We start from the raw sequence: 20,315 nt of genomic DNA, 5'->3' as shown, positions 1-20,315 counted from the left end.
CCAATCCTGCAAGGGGCTGGTCATGCTCCACCTCTTGTGGAGCCAATGGGAGTTTGAGGTACTGAGCATCATGCAGGATTGGGCCCTCAATGCGAAGGGGAATGCCGGGCTGTTTCCCCAACGGTCCTGGCTGCGCCTTGGCAGTGATGCTGCATCAGGGCGGCCTGTCCTCCTGTGGACTCAGTACTGTGTGCCTACTCTCTGCTCCAGGGCTCACAAGAGCGGGAGGGAGGGTCATCTGATGCCCTTTAATAGAGCCTCCAATCCAAGGAACTCGTTAATCAAATGAATTACTAACTAGAGCTAATTACTAACAAGACTTCCAAACCTGCTGCTTCACTGCAGGTCAGTATCATTATCCCCAGCCCCGTCTGAGAGATGGGGAAACTGAGGCACACAGCGATGGACTGGAGCGTAGAACCCAGGTATCCTGACTCCCAGCTCTCTGCTCTAGCCATTGTCTAGTAGTGCCTTCAAAACAACACTACCCTAGGGGGCCGCTCCAGACAGAGGAGAGAAAGAGAGTGAGCGTGCAGGGGAGTAGCCCCTCGTCTCTCCTGGCATTGCCAGGCTCAGGACACATCCAGGAATGTCCCATCAGGAAAGGACACGCACGCACCAGCCAGCCGTCTGGAAACATGTCAAGATACATTCCTTCCATGCGAACACTCACAACACGGGGCCAGATCTTGCTCTTGGGGAGCTGGGGAAAATCCAGAGCAACTTTATGGACTTCAGCGGCATTGTTCTGGATTTACACCAGCCATGCCGAGAGCTGAATCCAGCCCCACTGACCTTCCGAGGAAAGAAGCAAAACATTACACCACTGTTCCCGCAGCAGAGCATTGCCGATGCACACTCCCAAGGCTGCTGCTCCCCCTCCCATCACCGCATCGCCCCCCTCCACACTCAGCAGCATTGCCCTTGCTCTCAGGCCCGCTGGCTTCCACGCTCTCTCCTCGCCAGCCTGTCTGACCCCTCCAGTTCTAAGCATCTTCCACTGTGAGGCGACCAGGCCATACACTGGAGCAGCCCCTCTCCCCTCAAGGGGGGCCTTGCCTTGCCTCCCCAGCATGGAGATTTGGCTCCACCAGGCCCTGGGGCTGCTCCTCACTGCTGAATAGCTCTGCAGCTGCCTCCCCATCTTCTGCTGCATGCAGCTGCCAATCAAACACCAAACTCCCCTCTGGAATAGAAGCCAGGACTACGGGCAGACAGACAACCAGCAGAACGATGGGTGATTTCCACCACTGAATGGTTGCAAAGCAAAAACAAATAAAAGGCAATGCCTCCCCCCGCCCCCGACACCAATCACGATGAGCTTGTGGCTCTCATGGCCGCAAGAGGCCAAGCACTAAGCAGGAGTGCAAAGGAGGATTAGACGTTTATGAGTGATTGTAGGAAACATCAAACAAACTAGAGTTTGGGAAGAGACAGGAATCCTGATGCTTCAGGGCTTATCCCAACCTCAAGCTCAGAAGGAAACTTTCCCCGGGGACAGGTTATCCTAGAAGTGTAGCATTTTTTCCTCTGAAGCAGCTGGTGAGAGGAGACTGGGCTGGACGGAGCACCAGTCTGATCCAGTGCAGCTATTCCATGTACCCATGGTTGCTAGTCCCTCATTTCAAACCTTCCCCAATCCTCGGAGATAGAGGTTTTGTTTGTGCTGTTGAACAAGAGACATTTAAAATCTCCATCCTTCCCTCAAAAATTGCTCCTCTTTTGCATTGTCCCGGATCGACAGTGCCGACTCCTTTGCATTAGGAGTGTTATTAGTGGAAGGCAATGAAACTGATCGTAGCAGAGGGTTTTGCAGCGAGACGTGCCAGCCAGAATGGGACAGGTGCACGCAGCTGGGGGCGATTTGCTCCTTCCAGCGCAAGACAGAGGAAAAACGGACAAGCTACATTAAAAGGCGGCCAGTTTAGAAGGCCTCTGTGTCTGTGTGTGTGTCCAGAAAAGCCAGTCAGACGAAACTAAAAACCTCTCTTCTCTCAACTGCTAAAAATGTGACATCTATCCCTAATGGAAACTGGATAATGCTAGCTGCTGATGGCTCAGCCTCTCTCTCTCACACGCACGCACGCTCAGCCATCCCACTTCTAGCCTCTGCCGTGGCCCCATTGAGCTGGGGGGGGCCAGTCCCTGGGAGTAACCCCAACACTGGCGAATCTTGAGGGGGTATAAAGCTGGTGTGATTCTCTACGCCAGCCTTTTCTCCCCTCACAGCTTCTGGCACATGGGTGTAGCTGGAATGCTGCTGATCTCGGACCATTCCCAGAGGCAGGGATGGCTCCTTAGAGGGCTACTACAGCTGAGTACAAGACAGAGCAGCCCTCCAGCTGCTCTAGCTGATGCTAGTTGACCAGACTGGTTGCCAGCCAATGCCAGAACCTGGGGGCTGGATCTTTCCCCCGCCAGCCCTAAACTCAGCTTGGCTGCAGTTCAGAATTGGTGCCTCTCTCTTCTGCTCAGAGATGTCATAAGGTCTTTTCAGGCCCAAGCAGCTGGTGGAAAACGGGAGCTCAGTTCTCCCCCTGGAGCTGCCCATGGAAGTCAGCTGGGGACTGGTACCACATGAGGAGGTGGGGAAGTCTCTGGGGTTGTACAGATTCCTCCCTCCTCTCGGCTCCAGGGGGTAAATCCAAAGGGAGAGGCCGTGGTTCTGTGTCGAGCAGGGAAGGGGAGTTTGGCTCCTGTCTCCTCGCCAACGGTCTTGTTAGCCCCATGATTCAAAGGCAGGAAATGGGATGATTCTCCTTAAACCCCCCACCCCAACCCGCAAGATCTCCTAATGTTCGGTTCCTCTTCTCCCATCCCCAGATGTCACGTTTCATCAACCCCCCTCCCCACCCCAACGCTTTGGATGGGAAAACTAACTTGTCAAAGTGTCGCATTTCACACCTTGCGCATGGAGGAAATGATTTCACTCAAACTGAAGCCCTGTCCCCGTCCCCCCCGCAAAGCCAGTTCTAATGCAAAACCAGGAATGACTGCAAATCAGCAGGGAAAGGGGGGCTCCTGCACCGTGGGCAGCACTGAAATTTCACCTGCCGCTTGTCAACCAGGGAGAGCAAGAGAAATGGGGAGGATATGGAGAAGGGAAGGGACAGAGAGAAAGAGAGGAGAGAAGGGGGATTGCAGAGTGGCAGGGCAGATCAAGAGAAGGAAACACAGTGACACAGCAGAGAGGGGGCCAGGGCTCATTGGGAAGCCAAGAATGAGGCCGTTCCCGGCACTGCCACTGGGTGGCGGGAGAGACCACTTCTGTCCTCCAGCGGATTGGAGGGGAGCAGGGCTAGTGACCAGTTCCCTGCAATCATTGCAGCATCTCTCTCTCTCTCTCTCTCTCATTTGCACCCCTCCCACCAGGGTTCGCTGCACAAGAGAGAAGCGAATCCCCACGGATCCCAGGAGTGACCCAGCAGCCCCTACTCTTGCCAAGCAGGGCGACTGGGGGTTCCCAGGGACAGCTGCCCCAAACACGGCCTCTTGCACCCCTTAGTGCCTTTGCTCAGCAGAGACCTGCAAACTCATGACTGTCCCCAGCTGGTGGTAGCAGCATGCTGACGCCATAGCAGGCGGTACCCCACACTGCCCATCACCACCAGCCTCTGGGTGCACCCCCACGTGCTCGGCAGGGTGAGACCAAGGGGAGAGTAAGGCTGGCAGGGCCCTGGCCCTGGCCCAGCAGATGAAGGAGAGATGTGGCAGGGTGGGATGAAAGTCCTGGTCTTTATTTCCACATCAGGGCTGTGACTTGCAGGCAGATCTAGAGCACAGAGATCCCTTGGATCACCCATTCCCTGTCAGGGGCTTGGAGCACTTTCCAAAAGGCTGGGAAAGGGGATTATCCCCACTGACAGACAGGGAAACTGAGGCACAGAGCAGGGATGTGGCAAGCCGACAGGCAAAGCCAGGAACAGAACTGCCAAGTGCCGACTCTCAGGCCCTGCCATGACCCTAGACCTTGCTCCTCGCTGCTCGCTTTCCTCCTACCAGTTCTTGCCTTGCCAAACGGGCTCAGGACTGAAGGGATGGGGCTGGGCAGGGCAGCTTGGCCTCAGACTTCTTTAGACCTACTCCATTTGAACTCCCAGCACCAAGTCTCTTCGAACAGCAGCGGGGTTAAGGCGTCAGCCAGCCCACCTCAGCCTTCAATCCTACCCAGAGCAGGGCTCTTTCCTGGTAAGCCAGCTCCTCTCCCTCTCCTCTCCAAGAGCCACGCTGCCCAGCCACACCCTGCTTTATCACCAAGCGCTCAGTGCAAACAATCCCCTGCCCCCTCATCCCACCGGGGCTGCTGCACCTGCCTGCTGTCAGCGTTGCCTGTAATCACGTGGGAGCTGGGCTCACACAGTGGCGGTTACCTGGGCGTTTCTTGGGCACGCCTGGCAGCAGCTGGGAGAGCGAGGCTGGGAGTTAGGCATCAGCCCCAGCACCTCGTCTCCCTCCTCTGCCCCACCGTTCAACTCTGAAGCTAAATAATGACTTAGGATGGGCCGGATCCTCTGCTGGAGTTACTTGGCATGGATCCATTGCCGTTGATAGATCTGTTGTGGGTAATGGAGCGATGCTGATTCACACCAGCTGAGGATCTGGCTCTGAGTACTGGCTGTTGAACAATCCTGAGTTCCACAGGCAGGATGAAACGGACCAAATGACAGCCCTGGGTGCTTGTGGAATCCTATGGCCTGTCTCTCCCCCCTGGTGCCCATGAGGGTCCTGGAAACTGACACAATCCCACTGCCCGGAGCTGAGCATGCTGGGCCCCATGTGAAAAATCCATTAGGAAGAGTCTGGAGAGCATTAAAGCTACTGTGGAAAGGGGAGCAGTGGAGAAATGGGAGATGGGGGGAGGGATAGGTTGAGCTTTTACTACAGTGTAACACATTCTTCCTCCCCCTTCCTCCCCCCAGCCCCAGTAAAACAGAGAGCGCTGTATGCGTAGGAATTAAAGGAGCAATACTATCTCCCCTCTCTCCCCCTCCTGCGCTCTGCCAGCTGTTGCATTGAGCCAGGGCTTCCTGTCCCCATGCCAAGAGCCAGGCCTCTTGGGGCAGCAGCTGGGAGCAGAGAGAGAGAGAGAGATGAGGGGTCGCTCTGGGTTTCGCCCTGGAATGAAGCCAAGCCCACAGCTTCCCTTTGATCCCTCCAAAGAAAAGGACAATCCGGCCTCATCTGCAAGGAGCTCTGGCCTCTGGGGCACTTTCTTCCCCTCTTGGAAAGGCTTGGCTGGATAGTCAGACTGGAGCACGTTTCCTCTGATCCAGGGTGGGGGGAGCCAGACATCTCATGGTGGGTTTCACCTGTTGCTGACTCACAGCTGGAAAGTGCATGGGAATGAATGGCTCTGAGGGCTGCACCCTGGGGGAGATCAGGAGTAACCCCACTGAGGCCTTAACAGCATTGCCAGTCCCAGGCTTCCCCATATCAGGAGCAAGGCGCCTGCCAATCAGGATCTTTTTCAAGCCAATCATGAGATTTAAAACAAAACACAACTCTCCGGGCTCTGTTTTTTCCTCCTTCTGGTCTTTCAGACTTTAGGATTCACCTGTCCAAGCCTTTCTCTGCAACCACACAGACTAGAAACTTGCTCCATTTCTAAAATAAAAGTCAAGATTCTCAAGCAATCACGCGACTCCAGGTTCTGGGGCTTTAAGAAAAAAACCCACCAGAAAGCATGACAAAGGAGAAGCAGATCCTGAGTGAAGTCTCTGGCCAAGCTGATCCCCGAGGAAACGGACGGAGATAAATCTAGCCACCCCTGCCTCCCACTGCTTGGCACGTTGCATTGTCATTTAGACCTGTGCAAAACGGGAGTGAAAGGAGTTGGTAGAGCACTCTGGTTTGGGAGCATTTCACACCCGCTGTGCATTAGCTTTGCACAAGAGGAGTAAATAATGACACCAGATGCCAGGCAAGGGGTTGGAGATCAGTGAATGTTTTCCTAGCAACTGGCAGGTCTTCAATATCCTGGTCGTTCTGTTTGGATAAAGTTCAGCTGTTAAGCCTAACAAACCACTGGGGTCTGCAAAACCAGGCTGGGAAACTGGCAGGGTCAATGAAACGCATGAGATTCCTGCTACCCCCGGCTCCTGCTGAAGGCTGAGAATACTGCAAGAGCTGGCTGCCTTCTGGGGGTTGGCAGCTTCCAGCGGGACTCCGCAAGCACAGAGACAATCATGCTTTAAAAAGGAAAAAAAAAAAAGTTAGACCCAGTGGAAAAATGTGACCTATTTTCATGAAAAAATGTAGTCCAAATTTCCAAAAGTGTTGGCTGGCTGTACTGAAAGCGTGTGTGTGTCAGGAGCGGGGGGGAAGGATTTTTTATAACAAAAATGTTTTGGTTAGAGTTTGGATGAGTTTTCCTATGGTTGAGTTTGGTTCTTATTTGCTCCAGGCACGTCCCAAGGAGATGTCCCATTTGGCCTGGGATCTGGATTGGGTTTCAGCTGAGGTTTGGGGATTTGAGCTCAGTCAGGTTTAGGGTTGGATAGAGCCCAGATCTGGTGAGCTGTTCCCATGAGATTTCTGTCCCTGAGTGGCAAACCAAAACAAAAACCACTCAGATGATATGTCATCCTAGGCCAGAATCCCCTGAGATTTCACTATGTGCACTGGGAAATTCTGAGCTTGGACCCCAATCTGGGATACCCCCATTGGGTCCAGGTGGATCAGTGCATTCTAGTCCAGACCCTCTGTAAAGGGCTTTGATTTTAGAAATTCTTATTCTCTCCAGAAAACTGGGCCTGCCCCTGCCCATTCACAGTGGAACATCCACCCACATACCCTGTGGCTGCTGACAATAGGATCTCAGCAGAGCAGCACAGAGCTGGGAAGGGAGATGAAGCCAGTCGTGGTAGCTATTTAGAAAATACAAGGCAGATCCTCAGCTGGTGTAAATCAGTGAGGACCCACAGCCTTTAATGCTGCTTTATCCCAGTGGAAGATCTGCCCCCTCCCTTTCCATCATTCCCTGCTCTTTGTGCTGGAGGGGAGTGCAGGGGTGGGAAGGGAAACCACCCCTGGAAGCTAATCCAGGAGTCCAGCAGCTGCTGCTGGCATTTCAGATTGTGACGGCTTTTAGGACAGATGCCAAACGTCTCTTAGGTTCCGATCTCAGTGTCAGGTCACCTACTGCTTGTCAGTCAAAGACTACCCCCCCAGCAGGTCTCTGGCAGAGAATCCAGCGGCCAGGTTACACCACAAAGTCCCCCAGTTCTGAGCCCCCTTTAACCCGCTGCCCTGGGTTCGGAACCCCAAGGGGTTTGCACGGATGAGCGCGATACACCATGCAGCCCACAAGCTCCGGGTGCACCTACTGGCAGCCCCCAAGCTCCTTAGCGGCAGTGAAATCCTTGCCGGAAAGGCCTCTCTCAGCTGCACACAGGGCCTGGGCTCGGTTGGTGCGGAGCATAGCCAAGTCCCACAGGCTGTTTGCAGTGACCTTGCTGGGATGAGATCACGGCGGGTGAGTAAATAACTCTCCACACAGCAGAGCAAACAAGGCACCCCTCTCCTCTCCACTTGCTCCCCTCCCGCCTGTCTTGCTGAGCCACGGTCCCTCTCACCGCAGAGGAGAGGCCAGGAGCCAATGGCAGAATGGCACGTTTATCAAATGCCACCAGCCGCTTACAAATCGATAGGGGCTGGGGGTATGTCTCAGGGATGCACAGGAGTGCCGATGTACCAGGGGCATGAATCCGCTGGGCACAAGCAGCAGGGCAGGGCGAAATTCAATCAGTGATAGGAAAGAAGAGGAAAACCCACAACGTGCTGGGTAGCCACTGCGAGATGGCCTGAGACCCCCGTAGGCAGGGGTGTGGAGTTAACACTGGGCACGCGAGCTTCACCTGTCTGGAGCACATCCCTTCCTCTGGCACTCACAGAGCCCCTCACGGAGGTGCCCATTTCCCCCCACCCCATGGAGAAGGACGAGATAGACGTTCTCCACAGGGGCCATTGGTTTTGGAGGCCTCCAACTTGAGACACCCGGGGGTTGGGTTTTCAGAGATGCTGAGCACCCACAACCTCCTTTGCAACCAGCGGGATTGGCGGGTGTGCCGCATCTCGGGAAGTCAGGCCTGAGGCAGTTTTGGAAGATGTTCAAGGAATCCATTTGCTGAGGGTCACATAGGGAGGGGGTGGTGGAGCAGGGGACACTTCCTTTCTCCATCCACCTGCCCATTTTATCCTGCTGCCCCTCACTCTGGCATCTGAGCTCCTTCCACAGAAAGTCAAAAGCGATAGCGACGTCCCCATGCTCTCCTGGCTCCCTGCCTCGCACTGCTTCCCGCTGGGCAGCTGTCTCTGACCTCTAGGGAGGGGCCCTCACATACAGACCCCGAGGGAGCTGCTTGGGGAACCTGTCTCCCCTTCCCAGGCCTCTTCCTTCCTGCAGAGAACAGCATTGCCCTGCCGGGTCCTCCTGTGGTGGAGCAGCTGGACTGACCCAGCACAGGGGCACCTGGGCAGGTTTTAAATCTGCCCTGGCCATAGCTGAGGACCCCTCTGAAGCTTGGTCCCGTCTCTTGCCTTTCCCCCTCTTCCCCTCGGGGTCCCCATCCTCTTTCATCCCTGTCCCCTCTCAGCATCACCACCTCCCACCCCATCCTCTTTAACCTTCGCGGGCCATGCACGTGCCGAGTACGTGGCCTGGCCATGCTTCCTTAGGGCCACTTCACGAGCTCCTCCGTAGGGAACCACAGCAGCCTTGGCCGGAGCTGGGCCAAGGAGGGATCCTCCAGGGAGAGTGGCATGGGGAGCGCAGGAGAAAGAGACAGGGGGAGAGGGTGGCCAGGCTCTCCCAGTGCTCTGCTAATCTCCACTAGCTCTGCTTAAGCGTGCCCAGAGCTCACAGGCCTGCGCAAGGTTTGTTTTAATGAGGTCGCTCACCCTGTGCCTGTGCTGAACGAGGCCAATACACATGGTCTCCTGCTTCCCCTCCGCCCAGCCCGACACACAGACCCACTCCTCTCCTGCAGCTGCGTTGCTCCAGCCCCAGCCCCGTAGGGGGCAGCGAGACGCACTGCTACAGATATCCACACGCTGCCAGACCACGTGCAGAGCAACACATCCTGCATGCAGATGCTGAGCCCAGCTGAGACCTTCTGGACCAAACGCCGAGCCGAGCCTGAACCACCACCGCTTCTCCTTTGAGCATCTGCGAAATGCAGCTGCCAGTAAGCTGGGTTCAGAGAGGATTTTAGGCCTCCTTCTCCACCACATCTCTTCAGGTCCCTCCCTGCCATTTCCAACAGGAGTGTGCACGCCCTCTGCATGAATGTGCAGGTGGGTGGGCGCAGGGAGTTGTCTGCCCTTGCACGTCACACCATGTGCATGCACTAGCCCCAGGATCCATGTGCACAGGCTGCGTGGCTCTGAAGATGGGCACACAGGGACGACAGTGTCCCCACGTGCATAGGCAGGTTTGTGCACTTCTGCATGCAGGGATGTTTGTGGACGCAGGTTGGTGCATTTGTGCACACATGCCGGTGATTATGTATGAGCGTGTCCGAGCATGTGCGTGTGTATGCATGTGTGGCCAAATGGGTGGGCACGTGTGTGACTCTACATGGATGTGCAATTGTGCCTGGCTGTGTGTGAAGGCACAATCATACGGAGACGCATGTGCACCACTGCTCATGAATCTGCAATTGTACCCAAATCTGCATCTGCCTGACTGTACACAAACGTGCCTTTGAGCCCCGGTGCACGTGAGCGTGTGCATACAGCCAGGCCTGCACGTGCATGCATGATGGAGCATGCTCCCCTGCAGGGAGGCTTGCTTGCCCTAGAGCCCACTTAGACATGCAGGGACACATGTGCAGACAGTGAGTCTATAATAAGAGTCCCTTATTATTTCCCACAACCAGCTGTAATAAATAGTTACATGCCTCACTACATGGATTTGCCTCAACCGACAAACGTCCTGCACGGCAGGAGAAGCTATTACGTGAACAGATTGCAGGAATAAAATATTAAATTTCCACTTATCAATCTTTTTAATGTGCTATAACTCTAATAGCAGCTTTCAGCCTTTCCCCAGAACAAATCACCAGTTGGCTCAGGAGGGAGACCAAACTAGCCAGGCGATTCCCCTCCTTGTTCACGTCTGGAGTGGGCAAATAGCAGGTGGGCGTGATGGCAGGAGAGGGGGACAGGCACGTGTGTGAGGGAGGCGAGAGCTGGGGTGGGTTGGCTCCACACTGGACTCCTCTCTATTTTACCCAAGGCTAGCTGCTCACTCGACTGAGCACCATTTATTGCGCACGGCTCTTGAAAGAGGCTTTGTGGTCCGCTGACAATCCCTAAATTGCCTGCAAGCCCCAAACAAATGTACCTGTAATAGCCGAGCGAGGCCGGCTGAGCCCTCTCCAGCGCTGACCTAATCAGCCCTTGAGGAGAGCTGGATAAACATATTCAGATCCCATGAATTATTAAAAGGGTATTACTTTGCGTATCCTGGGCCTAATGAGTCAGCTGCTAATCGGCTCAAACGCAGCCTCCTCCAGTGCATGCGCTTCCCCCGCCCATCGCTGCCACAGCTGGTCACCTCACCATGGATGCTGTTCTACCCCATGCTGCCCTACCCCAACGCCCTCCAAAGACTGATTTTAACCATGGCTTTCCCCTGCCCTCGGTGCTAATCATCCCCTGGGCCCCATCTGCCTGGTAAACAGCAATTCCCCGAAGCTTTTCCTGCTATGCCCATTTCTGCTTCCCCTTGCTCAACACATGCCCCCTCCCCTCCCGTGCTCTGTTCTCCATTCCCTCCGGATGGCTCACTCCATGGGCTGAGGGCCCATCCACCAAGGCACAAAGAGCACTTAGGCACCCAACTCCCACTGGAAGTCAGTGAGAGTGGGCGCCTAACTCCCATGGGTTTGTGGTTCCCCCAGAGTGTGAGGCCTTAGAAGAACCACACTCACAACCCTGCCACCATCTGCCCAATGAACCCCACACCCTAGCCAACTCTGAAACGGGAGATGTGCCAGAGACACCAGGAAATCCACGAGAGACTTCACTATTGCTGGGGATTTCATGTGGAAGGGTACCTGGGTACGGTGTGATGATGGGCGGCAGCGGAAGCCCCTTTGATAGGCAGATGTGTGTCTGTCATTGTACATGGCTCTGCAATTGTGCATGGCCAGCTGAGAGACATGGGAGCAGAAACAGGGCCTTGCTATTACAGGCCTCACAGCAACGGACATCTTGGGGCATATTTTGACTGCAACACAGTAATGGTTGAGAGACAGAGAAATCTGAGATTAGAATGAAACACTATGAAGAAACCCTGTCTTCCCCAAACCCTTCCCTTGCGTGCGCTGTGAATCTACTCTCCTGCACTGGAAATAGGGAGCTTTCCACCTTCCGGTCTAGCCCAGAGCACTGGTCATTACCATTTGAGGGCTTTTGGGACTACATGAAATAAGCTGTGCTTTCTAGAGGGCAGTTGCCCACGTTGTCAAAGGAACACAGTGGCTGGCATTGATCAGCCCTCTTGTTGGTACTCCTGCAACAAGGCCAGTGGCTGAATGGATCTCGGAGATGCTCATCTCTCCAGCCCCTAGACACGATCCCGCATCAATGTTGAGTCAGGGCTACTTGCCCCACTGCTGCAGGCTATATCTAGTCTATAGGCAGAGGTCCCCAGTTGCTCAGGCTGCCATGCCAACTCCTTTTACCAGCAAAGTATTCCATGAAGGAAAACAGAAACCAGTCCCGGCTCAATTGATAAGGACGCAAGGTAAACGGTTTGGACCACAGGTTCACCCCAACAGCAATTAACGAATGATACGTAGCATCTCAACAGCTTGTTTCATCCACAGACCTCCACACGCTTCACAAGGGAAAGTAAACGTGATTGTCCCCACGTGCTAGGCGGGGGAAGCTGAGGCACTGGGGATGCCCAGACCAACATTATCACTGATTTCCGTTTGAGGCACCCTGGGACCAATTCTCAGAGCTGCTGAGCACCCACAAGCTGCAATGGGCATCTATGGAAGCGAGGGGTGCTCAGCACCTCTGAGAATCAGGCCTGAGATGTCTCAAGTCGGGCACCTCCCCGAAGAATGAGGCATCTGGAAAGAGTGGCCTGCTTTTGAGAATGATTTGAGCCACCTCGCCAGAGGCTGGCAGGGCGGGAACCAGAACCCTGCGCCCTTGGGGCTCCCAGCTCTGTGCTCGGACAGTGGCACCTGCTGACAATCTGCCCATAAGTGCCCACGGTCACACAAGGATTCTGTGGCAGCTCTGAGAATGGGACCCCAGTGTCCTGACTCCACTCAGCCCCTTGTCTGGCCCAGCAAGTGCAGGAGGCCCCGTCCCTGCTCTCCACTTGTGCTCTGAACATCCCATGCCCTGGAAGCCCCCACAGTCTGCGGAGCGTCTCATTAGCCGTGTGCCTTGGAGGGAACAGTATGGGAGTGCTTGGGCCTTTGGTCAGATTTAGAGAAAGGAAACAGCGCAATGATTCCCCAACCTGCCTGACAGCAGCCGCCTTGGCCCCAGGAGCTTGTCTCCCCTCCCACCCCCACCAGGGACCCATGCGTGCCTCAGGGACTGGACACAAGTTTCCCATGCCCCCTGTCATAGGGCAGCCTGAGAAGTAGCCCTCTGCAAATCAGTCCTCTGCCTCTTTCTGCATGGCCAGTTGGCAGCAGTTCCTCGGATAGGGTTTTATGCTGCCTGGAAATTCCCCAGTGGAGATCGGAACCAGGCAAGCCAGGAGACCAAACAGCTGGCCAGCTATGGCACATGGTGGCAGAACTAGTGCCCTGCTAAGCCCAGGGCTTAGAGTGCTGGGCATCTTGGGTTGGCTGTAGCATGGTATGGTATACTCTCCCCATTCTCTCTATCCCAGCAGCGTTGCAGCCTGGCCAACGCGTGGGGAAAACGTCAGAGCTCCCCTGCATGGTGGAAAAGGTCATCCCCAGGGCAAGAGGCCTCCAGCCATTGTATTAAGCCAGCTGAGTGAGATCAGGCTTGGCTCTGCCTATCTAGATGTTCATACCATGCTTCTCATCCTGGTAGCTAAGCAGGTTTGTCTCCAGGGCACCGGGTGGCACATGGTCTCCTCACAGATGCTGGGAACAACACTGGGTCATTTGTCTTTTTATAACCACCATGGACTGAGCTGATCCGAGAGGGAGATCGCCCACCAGCAGAACACACGTCACAAGCCCAACCACACACCGTCAGCAGCGCAATGTACCCCAGGCCCTCAGGGCTGCTTCGTCAGCCAGCCACTCCTTGCCATCTCCACCAAGACCCGAGAGCAAGCAGATGCTCTGCCTACCGCACGGGCCCTTAGCTCAGTGCTGTATGATGACACTTCCTTTCTCTGCCATTCGCCTGTCACTGCCAGAGGTTACTTCTCCCTGATGTCAGACCAACAACTTCTGATGTCATTTCTCCTCCCTCATTAATCTACCGCCACATGATGCCATTCCCTCCCTTTGACGTCATCAGGACGCCTCCTGATGTCACCTCCTCTCTGGATGTTAACCCAACACCTCCAGATGCCACTTCCTCTCTCAGTGGCTAGCCTGATTTCTCATATGGCACCCTACGACATCACCATCTTCACTCCTGGCCCTCTGATGTCACTCCCTCCTGGAGCCTAGAGAAAGTGGCCCATCTCCCTACAGCTTGTCTCCTCAGCCTTGTGCGCGATGGTAGGGTTAACGGCTGTACAGAGCAGCAGCGCTGGAAGGGAAGGAGCACAACTGGAAAAACTGCTGAGTCACTTCAAACTGACAAGCACGGGACACAAAGAGTCGCCCACAGATGTCGGACCACTGCCTTGTTGGGAGCCACTCCTCCTTCCCCCCCACCCCGGAAGCCTCTCCTTCAGTACTTCTCGCCACACATCCCAGCTTTAACTCTCGCTTTGAATCAGAAGCCAAAAGGAAAACAAAGAGCGGTGAGATCAAACGAGCCGCAGCGTATAAAAGGAAGCGAGACCGAGAAAACATGAAATGAAATCCAAGCCCACATCACACAGAAAACAAACCCCGTGAGGGCAGGGGCAGAGCAGAGATCCTGTTTGCTTTATCGGTTATACCCCAAGAGAGAGTCCAGCTCCAGGAGAATTGACAGAAGAGACCCCCCCCAATCTGCCCCTTCCTGGATAGGCTGAGTTTTTCCTACCTGTGACATTGACTTCCACAAGCCCCGACCGCGTGCCGATGGTGTTGGTGGCCTCACAGATGTACGTCCCTGCCAGGCTGTAGGAGACGGGCCCTTTGAAGAAGAGGGTGTTGTTCTGGACTTCTACGTTCTCGGGCAGTGAGCCGTTCAGCCTACAGGGGGGGAATAGCATTGGGGTTGGTTCCCAGAGATGGTTCTTTTGGGGTCTCACGGTGTGGCAATGGGCAATGCTCAGGCAAGGCTGGTGCACTCACGAATGCCTAGATAACTCCACTGACTTCAACAGAGCCGCTGGTGTGAGCAGGATGGGGATCAGGTCCTTGTTTCACCAACTCCCTTCCAACACCTTCGGGTGTCTACCTCTCTTCATCTGCAAACGGGCTTGAGTTACCCCTCTCTGTCACTACCACCTGACCCCTGACCTGCTTGGAGCATGGATTCCCATCTCACCTAGGGCTCCATCCCAAGCTCAAGGGAGTTAGCTGGATGACTCGCATTGACTTCAATGGGCTTTGGATCAGACTGGCAGAAATCAGGAGTCAATGGAGCTATACCTGGGTATGTTATTGCTGGATCTGACCACCTGGTTGCTGAGCTGTCAGAGACAAACCTCTTGGCTCTGCAAATCTTTCTAGAACATCCTTATTTGCGGCACTCCCAGTTCCAGCCAGGCACCAGAAGGGGGGGGAAAACCAGCAAAATATTTCAGAGCCTTAAAACGGATCAGTTTCCAGTGTGGTTCTGGAAATAGGTGCAGATTTGGGGATGGGGGAGTGGCTAGGTTTGAGGGTGGGTGTGGTTAGGTTTATCATTTTATCTCAGACTCCTCTCTACATTACAGGAATACCCAAATGCCCCAATCTTTAATACATGTATCCTCATGGGTGACCAGTCCCTTTAAGAGGGAGCCGGGCCCAGTGCACCTGCGACTGATTTCTTGCTGCCCACCTGGGCCTCAGGGAGAGGGGAATAGAAGCCAGGCAGGTAATACACCCCTGGTGCACTGGATCCCCCTCCCTCTTAAAGGGGCCAGTCACCCTGACACCCCTCACAAGCCCAGGAGGCAGGGAAGTGCTATTATCCCCATGGAACAGATAGAGAACTACTCCATGGTGTCAGCTGATTCCTGTGGAGCTTGGCAGGACAGTCGTTTCCATCTCCTCCAGCCCCACAATGTGGAGCACTGCACAACTGACCAGGCCCACAATGCAGGGTTCCCACCTTCTACTTAAGCATCCCCCTTTTGCCCATTCACAGACCTTCTCAAATTCTGGTTTATTCAATTAGCAGCATCCAAAATAAAGTTCTCAAATCCATCCATTTAGCCTCTTATCAGCTCACTCCCATGCCTTGCCTGCCTGTACCTTGCTCCCCAAGTCCCAGCAGCCTCCATACTTCTGCTAGAGCTCTCTGAGAATCCCCTTTCTGCAGCTTCCTTTGGCTTTTTATAGGGGAATCAGCTGATCCCTGATCAGATGTGCCTACTTAGTAACTTCTTTTTTTGTTGCCTATTCCCAGTCTTTCAAGTACTATCTGGGGGTTCTGCTAAAGCAGCTCAAAGAGAGGTTTGTGCCCTGGCTCCCAAAGTCTGAATCCTAATGCAGACTCTCTGGCAGGATGTTAACGTTTCGATGCCTCAGTTTTCCACATCTGTTAAAACCAGGGCTGGGCTAATTCAATGTGGTCTAATTCCAAACCTAGCTGTGGGGCTGAGACCCAGTGAGACTGGGTTTGCAATACAACAGCAAAGATCCCAATTAAAAAATAAACACATCTGCCAGCATAGCTGGTGGGTGTGAGGCTGGCAAACCAGGTGCCAGCTCATGCCAAGGTCCCTGTGTCTCATCGGAACACTGACAAACACATGGGAGGAATTGGTCTGGCCCCTCTGTGTGTTAGTCTTGTTAACATGGGTATTAGAGTTATAAGAATATGTTTACAGTTTAGACTTTACTGAATGCTTGTGAGCTGCTGCATGCATTAGTCTCACTTATACATTCTGTATCCCATACTGTAAGGTAGTATTTGAGTGTTTGTATGGTGAGCCTCTGTGACTGTGTAAATTACCAGAGAGGAGAGAGATTAACTAGTGTGAAGTGCTGATCCCCAACAGAAAGCATTACGTCCTGCCTGACAGGAAAAGTCCATCGACACGAGACGGACTAGTGTGCAACATTAAAGAGGACAAAAGGCAATGGTTGTTCTGCCCTCCCCTCCCCATGAAGAGGAGCTATGCAAGTGGATTCTCCCATCAGCTGAGTTTGCAGCTCAGAGCATAAGGCAGGAGGTGAATAAAAAAAACCCTAACAAGAAGATACTGTATCTCTGTGCTGCTTAGACTCGGGGGGACAAGAATTTCTAGGGATAAGCAAGAGATCCCCAGCTGCATAGCCTGGGTTAACCCGAAAGGACATGAAGAGCTTGCTTATTATAAAAGCTTCCATTGCCTTTTAAAACTTAAGATTGTAACTCATTTGTGTGGGTATGTTCACCTGCTTTAACCTTGTATATAACTCTTTTTTCCTATTTTATAAATCTGTAAAGGTTTTATTATAGGATTGGCTACAAGCTTTGTCTTTGGTGTGGGTTCTAAGGTGCAACTGACTTGGGGGTAAGTGACTGGTCCTTTGGGACTGGGAGTCACCTGAATATTACTCATGGTGAAAGGGACCAGCTATCATAAAGGTAGGCTCACCTGGGTGGCGAGATAGATCAGAGTACCCCAGGAGACCGTCTGTGACTCTGTGTTCAGGCTGTAATCGTGCCTGAGGAATTTACACTTGATCCTTGGTTGGTGAAATCCAAGTGTTCACAGCCAGTTTGGGGTTTGTGTACTGGTTTTGGACAGGCTGTTCTGAGCCTGGTACTCATGCTCTCGAGTCACTGCATGCAGCATTACAGCGGGGGGAGGCTTTTCTATCCCTAATACAAGGCACGGGCTGCCTTCGAGCTGGCGGTATTTCCGCTCCAATTTAATCAAGTTGGATAGGAAGAAAAGGGTGGGAATGATAGGGGGATACTGATGGAGAACGTAATTCAGATTTGCAAAGTGTCCCAGAAATGGTCAGCCAGATTCCCCGAGACCTGGCATCCATGCGGCCAGCTCTGTCTGGTAAAACAGGGATCAGAACGGCTCAGAGGGCTCTCGGGAAGATTTCTGGCTCAGTGTTCGTGCACTGCTTGGGACGTGACATACGGCAGGTGCTGCTGTTAGGGTGATGGTCCCAAAGGCAGTTCTTGGAGGGTAAGAGCCAGTAAGCAGTGCTAGCCCTATGGAGGACAGCTTGCTATGAAAGGAAAGACTTGGCTTCTTGAACCTGGTGGGGCCGAGTCTAAGCACCTCCTGGTCTCCAGGCAAGGGGCCCCCTGAGATGACGGCTCCCCTGCAGGGTCAGGTGTGGGAATGGGAAGCCTGTGCTGATTACTGTAACGAGCGAGTGAGGGAATCAGCAGCCGCTCTCCGCTGCACAAAAGCGAGGGAAGGGGAGGAGGTGATTGCCATTCCAAGCAGGGCTGCGGTGTCACCACCCATAATTTGCGGCCTCTCCTTCAGGAGCAGAAGCAGGCAAATGCAACTCGCAGGTTAACGAAACGCACGGGGAGCGATCTCTCTGCCTGTCCGGCTGGGCTCTGACATGGGAGCAGGGAATCAGTTCTACATTAATCAGCAGCAGAGGGGGACACGTCAGAGTGAATTTCTCTCCAGCGCTGCTGCTCCGCTTGCGAGGTGGCCCTGTCCCCATCACTCACCATCCCCATCCCTCCTGCCGTGCACACACAGCTCCCAGGGCCTGGCTGCTGGGGATCAACAGAGTTAGTTAGCGAGCTCTAAACCCAGCCTTTGGCCTGCGTCTCTCCCAGGGGAACAAGCTAATAGACAGCCCTGAGCTGACGGGGAAGCAGAGTCTGTGGCAAGGAGGAAGAAAGAGAGAAAGAGCAAACAGCTGCTTCTGCCCCTCTCTTCCCCTCCCATCCCTCTCTTCTCCTTTCTATCCCTCTTCCTCTTTCTTTACTACATCTCTCTTCTCCTTTCCCTTCCCTTCCTCCCTTCCTCGCTCCCTCTCAGTTTAACCTATACACAGTCCTCACTGACAAGTAGGTCCTCTGGGAAGGGAGTGGTGAGGACAGAAACGAAGGGGTATTTGTCGTAGTAGCCTCCTCTCTCTGTCTCTCCCTTCTCCGCTCCCCAGCTCCTTCTGCAGCCATCGAGGCTGTGCCCCTAGTGGCTGAGTCGTGAGCCATGGTCCCCTCGGGACCAGCGGGCCATAGATACACACTGACAATAAAATACTTACTCTTTCTAGATTTTAAAACTGTAACAAAAGGCATGGCCACGGAGGGCTAACTCCAGGCCTGGCCTAAGGGGATACAATTCTCCAGGGCCCTGCCTCATGCTGGGAGTTGGGAGCGCTTATGCCAGTTGCCAACCAATACGCCTCCTCGTCCAGATGTACACCTGAAGTGGTCCTGCGGAGGGCCACACAGCAGGCACAGTGTGTGGAGCCCTGCATCCCCTGCCGACTGTAACTGCCCCTCCCACCTGGCCTGTGCTAGCAAATCTCACCGGGCTGAGAAAAAATGGCCCTGTCTTACTCACATCGTGGCTGTCTGCCTCCCTCTAGTGTTACAGCAGCAGCTGGAGGCCCCACGTAGAGATCAGGGCCCCACTGTGCAAGGTGCTGTATGCATGCATAGTAAGGGACAGCCCAGCCCTGAAGAGCTTATAATTTAAACAGACCAAGGGAGTATTATTGTCTCCATCTTACACAGGGGGAACTGAGGCAATGGGAGATCACATGACTTGCCCAAAGTGGCAGACAAAGCCTGGGACAGAGGCCTGGTCTCCTATGTTCTTGGCCAGTCCCAGTCCCACAGGGCCACCTTTAACACCTGGAAACTGGCCTTACTGCCCAAAGGATGTGAGCCACCGGGAGCCAACGCCACTCTGCGGGGGCACTGGAGCCTCCTGTGTCATGCGTGAAACCCTCTCTCTATGCTGCCCTGGGTGCTGGTGCAAGAGGTGCCAAGAGCCCACACGGAGTTTACAGGGGAAGACTTGGCAGCGGTGACAGAAGAATCCTCTTCAGGCTTGTGAGCCAAGCAGCCTGATGCGGGTAGCGACATGAAAGAGAATAACTCTGGCTCCCTGCAAAGACATTTTGAGAGCCGCTTTCCCGATGACAAGCACCAGCCAAACAGAAAAGAATACGTTTGATCGGTTTTTAAGCTCCGTGAATGCAAAAAGAAATAACCACTCCAGGTTCCGTCAATGTTCATCTAAGCCCCCAGTGGCTCCGGCTCACTTCTCCTTCCCTTTAGGGCGTTCAGCCCAAAGCTGACAACCTGGAGGAGGCTGAATTGCTTCCATTTAATGACTGAAATGTGGGGAGGGGTGCACCAAAGGGAGGTTGGTTAGGGTTGCAAAGGTTCATTGCAGGGAGAGATTTTCAAAGGTGCATAAACTCAACAGAACTTGTGCTCTTTAATCCTTATAGGCACATATGACAATCCCCCGCACCACCACCGAACTCCTGGGTTCTTTTTCCGGCTCTGCTACTGACTCGCTGAGTGAGCTTGGGCAAATCACTATACCGCGCGGTGCCTCAGTTTCCCCACTTGCAGCACAGGGAGAATAATACTCATCCTCCTTATAGGAGGGTTGGGAGGATTATTGGATGTCTGTCCAGCTCACACTCAGAAGTTATGGAGTGACAGCTGGGTTACCCTGTCAGGTCCAGTGATGGAGCTAGAGCCTCCAGGATTGAGGGGAAGCAATGGAGTTACGTGTGTCCCACTGCCTGCTCGACCTCCATGCAACAAAGGGCATCTCTTCTCTTAGGGCCCCGGAGAGCATGTCTGTGTGCATCTGGACATGTCACAGCTATGCTCCGTCTCCGAGGCAGGGCTGCACTGGAAAGGGGTTGGCAGATGGAGTCTTCATGCCCCAGCGGAGCCTGCAGCTGGCACCATACACCCGGGTTTGCTGGGGGAGCGTGTTCACCTGCAGCCCTTCACTACCAAGTGCAGCTTGCATGGCTCATTGTGCTGAGGTCAATCCCCCAGCCACCATGAACACAGCAGGGCAGGGCAGCCGCATTTTCTGCTCTTCTCCCGTGCATCAAGGGATCCTCCTGCCGCCACAGCTCAAAGGCCCTCAC

General features: G+C 54.1%; 1 protein-coding gene across 3 annotated transcripts in view; it reads right to left on the bottom strand.

Annotated features, from left to right (window-relative positions):
* The window catches only part of NECTIN1 (nectin cell adhesion molecule 1), a 153,856-nt gene that overhangs the window by 67,688 nt on the left and 65,853 nt on the right, over positions 1–20,315 (bottom strand). For all 3 annotated transcript variants that reach the window (XM_084612076.1, XM_084612078.1, XM_084612077.1), the window contains exon 5: positions 14,158–14,309. In XM_084612076.1, the coding sequence (XP_084468202.1) occupies positions 14,158–14,309 (152 nt within the window). The remainder of the gene's footprint in view (positions 1–14,157; positions 14,310–20,315) is intronic.

This window comes from Lepidochelys olivacea, assembly GCF_965140295.1.
Source record: "Lepidochelys olivacea isolate rLepOli2 genome assembly, chromosome: 22".
NCBI lineage: Eukaryota > Metazoa > Chordata > Testudines > Cheloniidae > Lepidochelys > Lepidochelys olivacea.
Note: the sequence above shows the minus strand (reverse complement) of the source record. Positions and strands in the feature narration are given on the sequence as shown.